The sequence below is a fragment of the Eptesicus fuscus genome, chromosome 5 (assembly GCF_027574615.1).
Source record: "Eptesicus fuscus isolate TK198812 chromosome 5, DD_ASM_mEF_20220401, whole genome shotgun sequence".
NCBI lineage: Eukaryota > Metazoa > Chordata > Mammalia > Chiroptera > Vespertilionidae > Eptesicus > Eptesicus fuscus.
Window position 1 is genome coordinate 65,425,212 of NC_072477.1, and position 17,047 is coordinate 65,442,258.

Sequence of the window (17,047 nt, forward strand, 5' to 3'; positions counted from 1 at the left end):
TCCAGAGCTCCTGAACCGAACAGTTTTGTTTATGGTTAAAAAAACAATAACCCAAAAAGAAGTCAAACTTACGTCTGTTTAAAAGTCTGTGTGTGGGCAGCTGTGGTCTTCATGTGGTCAACATTAATTTCCTCAGAGAACTCTTCCACCGTCTCAATGTCCACCTGTTCCTCCTCATCCTCAATGAATTCTACACAGTTATCCTGAAACACAACATTCCAACAGTAAATAAAGTATTGGGAAGTTAGCACACCTAAACTATTCAATTGAATGCTCCCCTTGTAAAAACCAACTAGTACCAAGCACTGATCTTATACCAGGAGTACTGATAATCCTAAATTTGTTAATCATAAGAGGGAATTAACTCATAAAAATATGGATGAAACTAAAAACTAAGAATTACATAATAAAAAATCACAGGTATTATTAAAAAGACATCATTAGACATCATCAGACACTCACAAAAACATACTCAAGGCAGGTATGGAAATAAAAATATAGCCCAAAAATCTGTATTAATGCCAGTGTTATTTCTAATGGATAAAATTCAGTAATAAATATATTAAAACTGCATAAACCTTAATATTATATAGCAGTAAAGTAAAATTTGGCAAAGGGGAAAGTAGAAAAATTCAGGTTCTATTTTAAGGGTGCTTCATGATAGACTCATGAATACAGACTAACGGTTGCCAAAAGTGGAGGAAGGTGAGACTGGGTGGAAAAGCTGAAGGAATTAAGAAGTACAAATTGATAGCTACAAAATAGTCACAGGAATATAAAGTACAGTATAGGGAATATAGTCAATAATATTCTAGTGACTAAGTATGGTGCCAGGTGGGTACTGGAAATATTGGGGGAACACTTTGTAAAGTATATAATTGTCTAACCTCTATGCTATACAATGAAAACTAATACAAAATAATACTGAAGGTAAACTGTAATTGAAAAAAAAATGTTTAAAGAGTGAATCATAGCTAATCACACACCGACACCCACAAAAACATACTCAAGGCAAGTATGGAAAAAAATATATAGCCCAGTCTTTTAAATCTCTCAACCCCACAGAAGGAGAGCTTCTGAAGAATTTCAGATATCAAAAGCAGCTCAGGCTTGCTCTACTTGCTAATTATTCTAAAAAATGAGCCAATCAGTAAGCATTTATTGAGCACCTGTCACAGAAACTCACTGTGCATTTTATATAACAGAATATACAGATTATGAGATATGCAGATATCTTTAAGTCCACCTTTAAAAGTAGTGTTTACTATGCCAGAAACTAAAGAGGGAAAATGTTATCTATAATCACACTGTTCCAAAAAGGCACAACTCAAAAGTAAAGCATCCCAATCAACTTAATAATCCTATATTTAAGCTTGTTGTAAAAATTACTTACCCCCAAATTATAGGCTTCATAAGGCTGATAAAAAACACTAAATGCAAGCCATCATTTATGTCCTCCAATTTAAGCACAATTTAAACAATGTATCTTAAATTTAAACAATGTAAACAACATGTATTAAAATTGACTGCAAAAAATTTAACTCTCAGAAGCTAAATCATCAGAGTCCCAAAAGAATCTAAAGAGTCTGGATAATATGTAGATAGATGCTTTATAATATTTAAACTGAAGAATGTCTCTCTACTGCATGGCTTAAACTTCAGGCTTTGTAAATAATGTCCAATAAACTTCACAATGGAAGTTTTAAATTAAGGAAGCTACTCACAACTTCCCTTACACTATTTCAATATAATGTTAATCACAAACATAAAGATATCATAATTGTATACATGTACATAAATACAATGTAGAGTTTAGATTTTAGAGATTTTTTAATATAATGTTCTTCATTTTAAAAAAGTCAGTGTACCTTGTATGTCAGATTCCCTATTAGGAAATTCAAGCAATGCCACCCTGTTAAAAGACACTCTAAAGGTTCTATTAAGTCCATTTTATGATAGCAATAGTTTTCACTGGTTTTAAAGTTGGACTGTTTTTGGTCTGAGGCTTACCCAGGCTGACTTACAATGGGAGACTCTGCAAACAGTGCAAGACTATCTATACAATCTAACTCCCAAACTCAGTGAATTCAGATTCTTTAGCTACCTACAGATGTCTAGTCTCAAAAACGACTAGAGGAAGAATATAAGGCATATACTATAGAATCATTCAATTGTAGAGTTAGATCCTCATTTTATAAATGAGACAACTGAGATTACAGAAATAACCAACACAAAACATTTAAACATTTTAGAGTCTTAAAATACTATTTTTATGTTTTATCTGCATAAGGTGGTTAGCTATTAACATAAAGGGACTAGGTAACAAAGACTGAGTGAACAACAAGGAAGTGAAATTCTAAAATAACCCACTGCATTGCAATCAGTGCAGAGGCCCATATTATCTGCTCCTGAAAAGAGGGACTCATTCCTTTTAGATTTCAGGGCACCCCACAGGCATCTAGGTATAACCTCCTTATGATTTACAACAGACCCCATGTCAAGGGTCAGCAAACCACAGCCCCACCACCTGTTTCGGTAAGTAGAGGTTTACTGGAACACAGCTACTACACTTACTCACTTACTACTGTTTGTGGCTACTTTTATGCTACAACAGCAATTGAGTAGTTGCAACAAGCCATCTAGCCTGTAATTTGGCCCTTTACAGAAAGTTTGCCCAATTCCTGCCCTGTATCACACCTGACTCACTTAGTTCAATAAATACAACTCTAAATAGGAAGCCTACAAAAATGGCTTCAGAAGAATAAATTATAAAGGTCATATTACAAAGGAAGACCACCAAAGTTCAGAATATAAATTCTAAAAACTATTTAATTTTAGGAGATAAAGAAAAACTTAAGGCACAATCATATTAAAATATTAATTGGTATTTTCCATTGTTCTCCAAAAAGAACATCTCTCTTAAGTACAGGTAGATAAGTTCTCCCCCAGTTCTAAGGTCACCCATTACCCTGTTTCTTATGTATCTACCAGATGAGCTACAATCACTTTATATAGAAAATGCCAAAAAACCTAATTGGGATCAAATGGGAGTAGTGGTTTCAGGATTTCCTTTTTTAAATCTAACTTGACAGAGCATCGCAAGCATCTATCTCCCAAAGGCTTAAGCCAGCCTTTCCATAATATCAAACAAATCTCAAAGAACAATATAAGCTCAATAAATGTTACCTGACTGACACAGCCTAAAACTACAAAGTCATTTAATCATGATCTAAATCTAGGCATCCAATAGCATGTATCAAGGTCTTAGTGATCTTCTGAAAAGCTACTGTCTCTAATAAATCATTTAAATCCTTGAGGTTTCAGTCACAACAAAAATGGGCTCACCACCTTTTCTACATCATCAACCTCCTCACTCTGGTAGTCAGAAACAACATCCACAATCTCATCAATAGAATCATCGGTTTTCTCATTCTCATCTTCCTCGTCGTCTTCTTCCAAATCCCAAACACTGAAGTCAGCACTGCTTCTCCCACCCTTCTTCTCTTGCTTTGGTTGTATCTGTTCTCTTGATAGCAGTACATGATCTTGAAAATGTCCTTCCCCTCGGCTCCCTTTTGTAGCTCTTCTAGGAACAATAGCAAAGGTTGCAGGACTAGAAATCCTACTCCAAGAATCACATTCAGTTTTTAAAACTCTGGTATTCTCAGTAGTTCCACTTTTTCCAAGTAAACCAGAGACACATTGTTCTTGTTGAAACACATCTAAATTTTCATGACAAGTCTTTGTTTCTTTAATTAACTGCTCATCTGCCTCTTTCTTGCATTCTTGTGAAGTTCCAATACATTTCTGGGTCAATGGGCCCTTCAGGTGTTTTCTCCATCTCTCCCTAAGACTGTCCATTAGAAAGTCTCCACTTCCCTTCTCCTTGGCCTCTGACTGTGGATTCGATTGATGCTCCTCCACAACTATGCTCCCTGATAATTCAAGTTTACAGTCTTCCTTAGAGATAACTGGAAATTTATTTGATTTCTCCTCTGAACTGTCTAATCCTTTCTGCTGTTCCACTTTCACATTACCCAGTTTTTTAAGCTGCACATTACTTATACTTTGGACTGTCATATTACTGGCTCTTTCAGAAATGGTCTTAACTTCTACAAGAGCCAGTTTTTCTTTAGAACTATTATGATTCCTAACCCCACCTTCATCAGCATCTTTATAATCTTCACTTGTGAGTGACACAGTGTTGTTATAGGAGTGCCCAGAAGGTTTATCAGTTGCAGGACCTTCTTCTATAAGGGATTCTTCATCTAAATGATCACCCCCATCTTCCAAGGAATCATTCAGAGTTTCTTCTGAGGCAGTAGCTCCTGAGTTTTGCTTTACAGCATTAGCCTCAGAGTCTACAGCTTCTCCGTCCGACTGTAGGGCCTTCGTCTTCTTAGTTTCCTGCTCTCTTTTTAAAACGCATGTTCCATCTTTCTGGTCTGCATTCTGGGATTCTCTCTTCATCTGAAGAGAAGCAACATGTTGAAGAATGGAGCTGGGAACAGGCTTTTGTCCTGGGAGCTGCAACAAGGCAAAACTACCAGACTGGAGAGGAACGAGGCTGGCTGTACCAACAGGCTGCCCTCCTGAGCTATAGGTTATTTTGGTTTCAGAGCCTGTCTTATTTGCAAAGCTTTGTGGCTCAGGAGGGGAAATCCTCAGGGTCAATGTACCAGACTGAGACACAAAACTAGGTCCAGAAGAAAGCAATGACGGTGCCTGAGTGATGACATTCACTGCTGGAGAAGACCCAACAGCTTGGATTACAGGACTCATAACAGAAAAAGTAGAGGATGAAGCAGTAGTTGGTGGAGTCTCTGAAGGCTTAGAAGGAGTGGGTAACCGGATTCCCACCACAGACCCTGGTAAGAAAAAGAAAACATTAAATCACCACTGACCGTATCAAGACTTCCAAAGTATACTTTTCTTTTTGAACAGATGATTCTGAGAGACTAAGAAGACCAATCCTGGTGTATTAACATCCCATATGGCCAAATAATTCAACAAAAGAGAAACTCATCAAAACATTTCCAGTTTTATACCTGGGTTACGAAACATGACAGGCTGTAAGTTGGGCTGGGTATTAGAGCTTCGAAGCTGATGCAAAGGGAGGAGCTGAACAATCTGCCCATTTGGGTGCCTGAATAGGTTCATTCCACTTGGGCTCCTAATAGGCTGCAAGACCATTCGGTGTCCTGGAAGTTGTGTGTTTGAGACAGGTCTAAGATTAGGAGAACCCTGCTGCACTGGAATCAACAACAATCGAGGTCCAGCACGTTTCACTGGGTTAGGAGAAACCTGTGGAGTGGCCACTGAAATTTGAGGGGCATTTTCTGAAAAACAGAAAATAGAAACATAGTATCAGAATTTCCCTTTAACACATGTAGGAAAAAAATTATAAGATCTGACCAGGCTACAAATAACTTCTAATTTGAATTATAAAGTTGTTGAAATCCTGTACCTCTATGATACACTATTTAGTAGTCCTATGGCTGAGAACAACTTATCTTAAAAGTATTTACCAGACACTGCAGAGCCTTACATTTAGACTGGTAAAAAAAAAAAGGGGGGGGGGGGACGGGGCATCAATTGTCAAGAGGTTCCCTTAAAAAGACAATGCTGCCTAATGAAAAAACATGGGCAGCCCTTTAAATCTAGATTGTCATTAAAGCTAAAGCGGGGTACCCTCCCTACGTGGGAGTCTGTGCTGTGAGATTCTTTCCCCCTCTCCACGTGGGAGTCTGTACTTGTTCTTCAATAAATTTCCACTTTTACAAAAACAAAACAAAACAAAAGCTAAAGAGATCATTCTTGATAAATTCTCTTCTTCAATTTTAAAATTCAGGCTGTTAACACTTACTAGTCTTATGACTTAGTTTCACAGGTCATGGTCAAATAAGATAAAGTCAAGAACTAAAAAAAACTTCAAACTTCTTGGCTTTTAAAATTCACTGACAAATCAGCTGTGTAAAGATTTGTGGAAATTGTTTTGCACAAAGAAAAAAATGCATCCCCTCCCCCCACCAAAATGGAATGAAAGTAAGAGACATCGAAGAAGCAGGGAAATAAAGCCTGGTTAGGAAGAGGTAAAAGATAGTTTTAAAACAAACAGAAAAGCAAAAATTTAATGCAGAAGATGTGAATTAAGAGAATTAAAACCATTAATAGTATCTAAAGATACACTTAAATGTTTGGAAGAGATATTTAGAAATACTAAAGACATAGCAAAAATAATACTAGTAATCTACAGATAGATTTCTGGTCAAGGGGATAAAGAGGTAGGAATAATAATAATAAGCATAAATGAAACTGGTCTAATATTACCATTCAAATTAGGGAAATTACCTAACATCCTATATAGTAAAGAGGTAATATGCAAATTGACCATCACTCCAACACACAAGATGGCCACCCCCATGTGGTCAAAGATGGCCATCCCCATGTGGACAAGATGGCCACCACAAGATGGCCAGCAGGGGAAGACAGTGTGGGTGATCAGGCCAGCAGGGGAGGGCAGTTGAGAGGGACCAGGTCTGCAAGGGAGGGCAGTTGGGGGGACCCAGCCCTGTAGGGGAGGGCAGTTGGGGGCAACCAGGCCAGCAGGGGAGAGCAGTTAGAGGCAATCGGGCCAGCAGGGGAGCAGGTAGGCATCGATCAGGCTGGCAGGGGAGTGGTTAGGGGGTGATCAGGCTGGCAGGCAGAAGTGGTTAGGGGCAATCAGGCAGGCAGGCAGGCAGGCAAGCAAGCGGTTGGGAGCCAGCAGTCCTGGATTGTGAGAGGGATGTCCCAGATTAGAGAGGGTGCAGGCTGGGCTGAGGGAAACACCCCCGCCCCATGCACCAATTTCATGCACCAGGCCTCTAGTTATTAATAAATCTTTTCATTACTTTGTCACTAAGTAGAAAAATCAACAAACCAAAAACATACAGATTTAATTTAACATATAATATCCCTTCAGATAGGCATTCTGCCCAGGAAACATCTAATTTCTAAAAGGAAGTCATATTCCTAACATTTACATGACAAATTACATATAGAAGATCCAGGACTTCTCTTGAAAACAAAATGAAACAAAGAGAACAAACTATTTCTTAAAAAAAAAAAAAAAATAGTGTGCAATTTAAAAACATTCATGTATGTGAATTAAGAAACATATTAAAGCATTAATTTCCTGAACATTTCTATTTAAATTAAGTTTACAGAATGATTCAAAATTAAATTACTCCAGTTCAGAGAATGAAAGCAGCCTTTAATACACATGCTAAATATGGCACTGTTTCTTGAAATGTGGGAGGGGCAAGAGAAAAAGAAGGGAAGTCAAATGAAAAAGCAGTTATCTTTTTTTTTTTTTTTGGGGGGGGGGGGTTTAATCCTCACCCAAGGATATTTTTCCATTAATTTCTAGTCAGAGTGGAAGAGAGAGGAAAAGAGAGAGAGAGAGAAACATCGATGTGAGAGAAACACATTGACTGGTTGCCTCTTGCACGCACCCCTACCAGGGCCAGGGCTAGGGAGGAGCCTGCAACCAAGTTACGTGCCCTTGACCAAAACTGAACCAGGAACCCTTTGGTCCACAGGCCAATGCTCTATCCACTGAGCCAAACCGGCGGCTAGGGCGAAAAAGCACAGATATCTAAGTGCCTGAGTTGGGAGCCTCTAATGAACCTAGAACAAATTGCATTCTTCCTTAGCCATAGCAGTTATCTGAGTCAGCTCCATTTGTAAAAGAGCAGACAAGAAAATCTGTTAACATATTTCCTCAAATGGTATTAGAATAGGTTTTAAGTGGTATATGAATATAAAATAATCCCATATTACATTGTCAGAAAGTAATTCCTTTTTCAATTTTAATCTTTTGATTTTATACAGAAGAATGTCCCAGTATTTGATGTTGTCTTTAATATTATGCCAGTATTTTCTAGCTTTCTTCATTAACAGAGAGAGAGCAAGCCACATGCTAAAAACATTTGGTAGGTAGATAAAACTTATTATTTTTTATTATTGTTTCCAGTGCATTTACTTATGGGATTAACCTCTAGTTTTGCAAGTAATGTTGGTTTCCAATTATGGTAAGATTGTTCCTTTTACAAATAAACTTAAGCCCTGGCCTGTGCACCAGAAGGTCACAGGTTCGATTCCTGCCCTCAGTCCAGGTGCGTATGGGAGGCTACCAATCGGTGTCTCTTTCATATCAATGTTTCTCTCTCTCTCTTTTTCCTCTCCCCTCCCACTGTTTCTAAAAAAAAACAAATATCCTCATTTCTCGGGTGAGGATTTAAAATGATATAAATAAACAAACTTAAGGCCTGGCTGGTATTGCTCAGTGGTTCGAGTGTCAGCCTGTACACTAAAGGGTCATGGGTTCAATTCTCGGTCAAGGGCATATACCTAGGTTTCAGGTTTGATGCCTGGCACAGTCAGGGCACCTGCAAATGGGAGGCAACCAATCAATGTGTCTCTCTCACATTGATGTTTCTCTTCCCCCTCCCCCAGCTCCTTTCCTCCCTCTCTAAAAATCAGTGGAAGAAATATCCTTGGGTGAAAAGTAGCAAAAATAAACACAAGCAAGCAAACTTAAATAACAAATGAGTTAATTTAAATAAAAATATTAAGTCAATGCAGTACAAATGGGAATAACAGCAAGATACATGAATGTATAATCTGAGTGACTAAAATCCAAGAAACAACGAACTACAAAAAGCTAAATGACTTTATAGTTTCATGACAGAATTAAAAATATAAAGAAAGGTTGGAATCCATATGATTAGAAAACATGATTAGTTAAAACGTGACAAGATATAAACCTTGAGATTCCATAGGAAATCAAAGCAGCTTCATCAACAATGATCTCACTTCCAAACATGAGTATTAAACTAACCAATTTTATATGCTTATTAGAAGCAGAAGACAAACACATTTAATATTGTGATTCATTTTCCCTTTCAATAGAACTTCAACTTATAAACAAAATCCAAGTCACTTCTTTCCTAAAATACCAGCAGGGATTTGGACCATGTCACTAAAGGCAAAAATATTTAGTAGTAAAAGTATCACTAACCAAGAGAGAATTGCTGTTGGCTATTTATTTCCCCTTAAAGCCTGCAAAGTCTCTCACTCTTTTCCACAGAAAATCCTCTCCGAGTACATTAAGAAAATTACTTACTTTAGTTGGTTGAATTAGGATAGAAAAATTACCACAAAGTGTGAGATATTCCTATTTCAAATTCACTTAACCTAAGTCAACAAGAGAAAATTTTAATTTTGACTAAAAAGTTGATAAGCATATAAAGTATTAGAGTCCTTAGCAAAGAAATATGCCTCCTTATTTCTATTTCAATCAGTTCATGTATAATAATTAAGTAGGAGAATAATGTCAGTAATATATGGGAGTTGGACTCACAAATGATTTTTACTAGGCAAGGGACCTAGAATTTTAACCTTCAGCAAGGACAAAGAAAAAGCCCTCAGCTTGGTTGCAGCATAGGTAGAAACCTATAATCTTTTTTTTCCCCCAATTAAAAAGATGCACTACCCCACCCCTAAAAAGGGAGCACAGCCAAGGCTCTCCTTGTGTTCTCTCCTCAGAGATGTGTATCCCTAGTTCTCAGTACACAAAAGATTGCCCTTTCTCCAGTGTCTACCTTAATGGCTGGCTCTACTACTGGCTCAGAGCTCCACTCCCGTGTGTATTTTTTCAGTATCCTTCATCCACTATTTCCATTCTAATGTTTGACTATTTTTAGTATCTTGAAGAAATCTCCAGCACCAAGTTATCTGTCAAAACTGTTCAATTATCACCAAGGTACCATTTATGGTTTTTATTAGTGCTCTATAACAAGGATGCATAGATTTTCAGTGATTTGTCCTAGCCCTGTATTAACCATGAGCTAGCTCTCTTATTTTTAGTGTTGTTTTGCAGAATGCAAAGGTTTTCAGGAATACATGTATCATGTTACAGCAGAAACACTGTTACCCTGATATATCTATAATCCTATCACAAACCACAAAGTTATATGAACAGCTGTATAGTAAACCAGCTAGTTAACATCTAGGCCTTACCTGGTCTCTGGCTCACTGGTGGACTCCCATCAATTCCTGAGAGTATAATGGGAACAGAGCCAAGAGATGAAGTTGGTGTGGTCACCACGGAGGAAGATGTAGCTGTGGTCACCACGACTATGGAGGTGGAAGCAGTGGAAGCAACAGGAAGAGTTATGGTTGGAGGAGATGCCACCAAAGACTTAGGAAAAGCAACTGAAGCCACAGGGGTAGTTATCCCAGTTGTTTTGATAAGGTTCACAGTGCCTGTAGATTGGGTAGATGTTACAGGGGTGCTGGTATTAGTTTCAGAGACCTCAACAACACCCGCAGTGGTGCCACCAGAAGGATAAGTAGTTTCTTTAGTTCCCACGTCAGACATAGCAGTCTTAGGTGTCACAGCAGTAACATTCTCTAAAAACACTTGAGGGGTGGTAGTAGTGACAGCAGCAGTCACAGGGCTGCACACCTGAACTGCCTCAGAAGAAACCACAGGTGTGACGACCATTACTGGAGAAGGTCTGATACTGAACTTCTGTGGCCCTGTTAGGGGTTGGGGTGTGCTAACTCCAGGTATCTTCTGCTGCAGGGCTCCAACTTTACTCATCACAAACTGTGTGAACACACCACCAGGAGAGGGTCGTGCCGCTGCAAATAAAAATTTGCAGGTCAAAAATCTTCAGTTCTCATATTTTATCCTCTTAGTGATTGTGTTTATCAACCATTTATTGTGTGCACCACTGGGTCCACTTCTTATGGTTACTACCTACCTGCAATATACATGTCAAGTTCCATACACAGAAATCAAAACACTTCTCTCAGCCCATACCCAACCTTTATAATCTAACAAGAAAGGAATTAAAATTGGGTGTTCCTACTAAAAATCTTTTGTCTGCACGATATAGCCATATTGCCAGAACACTAAAAAGACAATATAGCTGCCCTGGCCATGTGGCTCAGTTAGTTGGAGTATTGTCCTGTACACCAAAAGGCTGTGGGTCTGATTCCTTGTCAGGGCACATGCCTAGGATGGGAGTTCAATTCCCAGTTGGGGTGTGTACAACAGGCAACCAATAGATGTTTCTCACATCGATGCCTCTCTCTCACTCTCTAAAAATCAGTGAAAACATTTCCATCCTCAGGTGAGGATTGAAAATAAATTTTAAAATTAAAATAAAAAGGTAATACAGCAGCACACAACTTCAAACAGATAAAGAAGAAAAGATTCCTCCCCCCATTTAACTCTAACTTAAATTTTTTTCCCACCACTTCTTCCTATCCCAGCCCCTCCACCTCTTTATTGCAGTCCTCTTATAAGACAGTTTAGATTTACTATCTTATTTTTAAACTGTACGAAAACATTTTTCATGAGAGGGCAGAATAGGACTGTTTATTTTTTAAATCACCACTACTTTATAAAAAAAGAGATAAAATGGGTTCCTTTTAAGGCACACAATGCCTATCCCTCTATCTTCCCACAACTCCAGCATTCAGCCAGAGACTTCAATTTCCTATTAGAGGAAAAAACATAGTAATAGATAATTTTAACATTCCTAAAAAGATTTGAAACAACAAAAAGAAATTCAATAAACCAACTGTATATACTCTCGATGCTAAAACACAAAAGCTTTCAAGGAAGTAATTTATTACAGACTCTAGCACTAAAGTTAAGCAAAAGGTTTTCATTCAGAGAACAGGGATGAATAGAATAATCTTCCCAAAATTATGTTTTCCAACAGCCTTCTATACTTTAAGCCTATACTAACTCAACCCACTTTGATTTTGCTAGCTCTATTGTTTAACAACTTCAGGGAACATACAAATGATTGGTACCAATATTACCAATCCTCATAGAAGAAATATTAAATTAGGGAAAAGTATTTAAGACTATGTGTTGTCCTTTTAAACATAAAATTAAAAACAAAATTTAAAAACTATGTTTTTTTCTGCATTAATAAAAGTCTAAAAGTCTGGGCAATAACTGTAAAACTAAAGTTCAATTCATCTAGTATTATAGGTCATCAGAAGCATCCCCAAAATATTTTAGCAAGAGAGACATTGAGAATAATGCCAAATTTTTTATTCCTCTAATTTTTACAACCTCCATACTATATCCACAGGCCAAGAAGCAAGTCATAAATCTTTCCAAAACATATATACAGTACAACTTACCAATTGGTCTTTTTGCCGGGACAAATGCCTTCAGATTCTTCCCAGGGTGATTTGTTGCAGTGCCGGAGGAGGGTGCCATTTTGGAATTGGATGTTGAAGGCAACAGGGTACGTGGTTTCCTGGATGCAGCCACCTTGGCATTGGATGCTACCTTGGAGATGACAGTACTGAGGGTTGAGAGGTCCAGGACTGAGGGTCGCAACCTGCCTGTGATATAAGCAGCTAGCCTATTGGCTGGATGCAATGCCCCCATCTGTCCCAATAGCAACTTAGCCTGCGGGTAACTCTTACCATTAACCTGAAACAAGTGGCAAAGAGAAATTCTGTAAAGATAAAATTCTCTTGCTAACTCATCTCCCTTGACAGGGGTTTCATTTTTACAAGGTTTTAAAAGTCTATTTTTCATATTTAAAGGGAAAAAGAAATGGGCTTTTCCCACTTGGTATAATCGGAATAATCAGGAGGTGAAAAAAAAATACTATTATCTGATATTCTGAACTAATCTCATCCTTCATTTTGGTAATTTGGAAACAGAGAATCTTATTAAATCATTATATCTGCATCGCAGAAATGGGAAAGATACGTCAAATCTAAACAATCATCCAATTATTTTACTTGTCAATAAGCAATTCTGGCTAAGTTATTAACAATCATCAGCAAAAATGACTAACTGTATTCTCCAGATTTTCTGACAAGACTAGAAAGGCATAATGAAGCCCTCTCACAAGGGTCCTTTCAAGCTACGCTTCACATTTGGGAAATATACAGTGAGTCTACTAAGTCACAAAGTAACCTTAGTTTTCTAAAAACTCAACTTTGAAGATATTGTCTTCATCTCTTGGATAGAACTTGGGCTGGCTCAAAATAAATGCTAGTAGAAACTCATTGTAATTTTTGAAATAGTCACTAAATTGTCAGAAGAAAGTAAATCAATGAATGAAGTAAATGTTTTTAGTACTACCTGAATTGATAGACAGCCTATTTTGGGCAGCAGGGAAGTTTTTCTTAAAAGAAAGAAAAACAAAAACCTCCCAAGTTTCTTACCCATGTTCTCTAAGTCATATTGCTGGATTACTAAAGAAGATATCCTTTTTTGTCCCTCCTTTACATCATTTAAAAGGGGAGGGGGTAGAGGGAGTTGGAGAAACTCAAACTCTCCAAATTAATAGGGAATTGGTGAGGATAATCACTACAGCAAGCCACCCTCTCTTCAAGGACACAAAACGTAATTACTCTTTGCTACTTAAGTAAAATTGTGATTATTCCTAGACATTCAGAAATATCTTTGCCTATATGTTGATACAAAAAAACGTGATCTTTCTATCCTAAAGTAAACTTTACTGTGTTCTTCAGGCTCTATGGAATCCAGATCAGATATCCCTAATCTGCTCCTTTGAGAGACTTGCTCTAAAGACTACTCAGCAGCTTCCCCAAAAGCCTACAGTGGCCTGACTGCTTATGCAAATTCACATTTTATGATGGTTTTCTGAGTCCTAGACAGAAGAAGAGAACACAAAATTTCCATGCCTGTATTTCAGGGAGTCTAGTCTCTCTAGAAATGATCTCAGATAAGTCTTGGCTCTCAAAGTACTAATCAATAAATGCAATAAAGAGAAAACCCTGTTCTCCTCATCATTAAAGAATTAAGAAATACCAACAGAAGCAGTTATATAGGACCACCAAGAATAAACTGCAATAAAAAGTTTTTAACTAAGTAGATCATCCATATTGTTATTGGAATAGTCCTTAGCCCAGAGAAACGGTGAAGCTAATACAGTCAAGTAATCTTAGCAATAATGTCAGACACTTCCACACATTTGCTATGCTGATATAAAAGTGCATTTAATGTCTCTGAGCAAGAGGAGAAAACCTTTTTGACTATGACTAAATTTTAATTCAGAACTTCTCTTTCCAAAGGCTTTTCTACATGCCAGGGTAATTTTACTAATATAACCTGCCTGAATTACTGAACAGTAAGGATAGAGATATTTGTCCTGCAACAATGATTATACTGATGAAAACCTTACGAATCATACAAAGAAAAAAGTACTTAAGCAAGCAAATTGTGGCTCATTTAAAAAAAACTTTTATGATTTGAATAACACCTTACTTAATTTTTCTCCAAGTTTCCAAACACATACTATTTTAAAATCAATTTGATCTCATTTTATTTTGAAAGCTTTCTTCTAATAATAATCTCAAGAACTAAACTGAATCCCTTACTATCCTTGCTTGGTTGCCAAAATTTCACTAGAACCAGACAATGAAGTTTAAGAGGATCAACTTTCTGAGGAGACTAGGGTCTACATTTGTTTGTAAGTATGACAAAAATTCACTCTAGGTATGCTTCTAACCTAGACCTATTACAAAAAGAGATAATGATTTTGTCACTCAGTTCCCAGGCAATGAGAAAACAAGTTATATAAGGCCCACAGAGGGCTCTGAAAAATAAAGATGTTACCTAAATACAAAAAAGTGCTACACCCAGATTAAAGGTAATTCTCACCTGGATAAGCCCAGATGTGCTTGAACTGGGTTTACGTTTATAGGCCACAAGTTTCCCTGCAGGAGAAAGCCCTGCATAAAAGGGCAGACCTTTGCCTCCATGTAATCTCTCCCTCACTGAATCCAGGGCATCTGTCTGCACAGGAGAGATATCATCCATTTTCCCAGGGGATAATGGACCATCAGGAGTCTCTGATCCAGATTTCTCAGCCATATCATCTTGGTCTTGACATGATGGCATAGAGATTTTCACACGAGAAGAATAAACAGGGGGGCTCTTCTCACCCCGGCTCTTTCGCTGAGAAGCCAACTCAATGATGAAGCTGCCCACCTTAAGTGATTGTGGCATGTTGCTATTGATGTGCTGGGATAAGATGCTCAATATCTTGTTCCGATCCTCCTCCCAGTTGCAGTCTGAGATGATTTCTATCAGTTTGGTGGGACCACCAGGTGACCTCTGATGCACATAGGAGGTAGAAGAGGATTCCCCTTCATTGCAGGAAGACTTCCAGCTCTTTTCTGATAAGAAATTGAAAGATATTTCTGCATCAAAGCAATTTATACTCAACTTTGAAAAATTTTTACTTTCCCTAAGTTCTCAGAAAAGTACCAGGGGTATAGAAATTCAACAGTTGCCCAATGTCCCATTCCCATGTATTTTCAGTGGTAATTTAACACTCATAACTTGGGAGTTTTCCAGGAAAAAGATGCCAGAGAATCAGATTAATAATAGTCCTCACTCTCCTGCTAACTAGGCTTTCTAATAAAAAGGAAGTAGTCCCACTTAAGACTGTTCTAAAAACCCATAACTATTACATGAAAAAGTATTATCTTGCTAACAAAAGACCTATAAGCAAAGCTTATTTGGTACTAGAGGCCCAGTGCACGGATTTGTGCACAAGTGGGGTCCGGCCACCCTGCCCCAATGGAGGCCGATTGGGCAGGGCCGGTGGGGGGGAGGGGATGTGAAAGGTTGGCTGGCGGGCCCTGCCCCCAATAGGAGGGCGGGGGCGGGGGGATCAGGGGCTGGGCCGGCCGGGGGGAGGGGTCTTGGGAGGTTGGAGGGTGTGATCAGGGCCCCGATCAGGCTGGTTGGCTGCCCCAGTGTACATCATAGCAACTGGTCATTCCAGTCGCTTGGCTTTTATATAGATAGATAGTTTAATGTTCTGCTATCCATACAGGCAAAGCAAAGATACTTGCCAGATGCTTTGTAACATGTGATAGGCAATCAATATCAAAAAACAGCAAAACAGATAGTGATCTGGTTTAAAAACACACACATAAAGTGTGCTCTACCTCTAGTTTCTACTGCAAATACTTCTGAATCACTTTTTGTTGTTTACTTCTGAAATACATTTGTGCATCTAGATATGATTGCTCCACTTCTACATTGTGTGCAGATCACTCAATTCACCATGTTTTACATGTTAACTAGATGACTACTTAACTAGACACCAAGATTTCTACAGCTGAGACTCTCAACCAAAGTTCTACAGTTACAATATGTCAGAATATAAGATTCCATCAGCCTTCATAGCAGTCGTGCTCTCAGGAAGGATCTCTCCACCATAGCAGGCTCCTCTACTTACCTTCGTGTACTACAAAACATTTTCACTTTTTGTGTATATTATGCTTTTTTCAAAAAAAAAAAAAAAAAAAAGTTGGAAACCACTGCTGCTTTAGTGTCTGAAGTCTTAGGAAGCAAAACAAACAAAAAAAAAAAATAGTTAACTCCCTAAACATTATCTCTCACCAAATTTGGCAGTAGCCTCTGCTAGGTAAATCCTTCCTTTCTCCCTCTGCCATTTCTCCAACAGCAACAGCTACTGAGAACCTGAGTAAAAATTGCAATAGCTAAACAAATGGGACTGAGGTTTAAAAAAAAGTTTAAAAAAGTAAATCACAGCCTAGCCACCATGGCTCAGTGGTTGAGCATCGATCTATAAACCAGGAGGCCACAGTTCAATCCAATCAGGGCATATGCCTAGGTTGCAGGCTTGAGGCAGCAGGAGGCAGCTGATCAATGCAGGAGGCAGCCGATCAATGATTATCTCTCATCATTGATGTTTCTATCTCTCCCTCCCTCTCCCTTCCTCTCTGAAATCAATATATATATATATATATATATATTTTAAAAATTACTAACAAGACAGGGATGTTCACTTTCACCACTTTTATTCAACATGGTACTGGAAGTCCTAGCCACAGTAATTACACAAAAATAAAAGGCATCCAAATTGGAAAGAAGTAAAACTGTCATTATGTGCAGATGACATGATACTGCATATGAAGAACCCTAAAGATTCCACCAAAAGAACTATTA

General features: G+C 38.1%; 1 protein-coding gene across 1 annotated transcript in view; it reads right to left on the reverse strand.

The window, feature by feature from the left end:
- MGA (MAX dimerization protein MGA) overlaps positions 1 to 17,047 on the reverse strand; it is a 99,668-nt gene that overhangs the window by 18,734 nt on the left and 63,887 nt on the right. Inside the window, exons 13-18 of the mRNA XM_054716334.1 lie at positions 14,723 to 15,240; positions 12,217 to 12,514; positions 10,066 to 10,692; positions 5,049 to 5,339; positions 3,349 to 4,868; positions 73 to 203 (exon numbers count right to left, since the gene is read on the reverse strand). Of these exons, the coding sequence (XP_054572309.1) occupies positions 73 to 203; positions 3,349 to 4,868; positions 5,049 to 5,339; positions 10,066 to 10,692; positions 12,217 to 12,514; positions 14,723 to 15,240 (3,385 nt within the window). The remainder of the gene's footprint in view (positions 1 to 72; positions 204 to 3,348; positions 4,869 to 5,048; positions 5,340 to 10,065; positions 10,693 to 12,216; positions 12,515 to 14,722; positions 15,241 to 17,047) is intronic.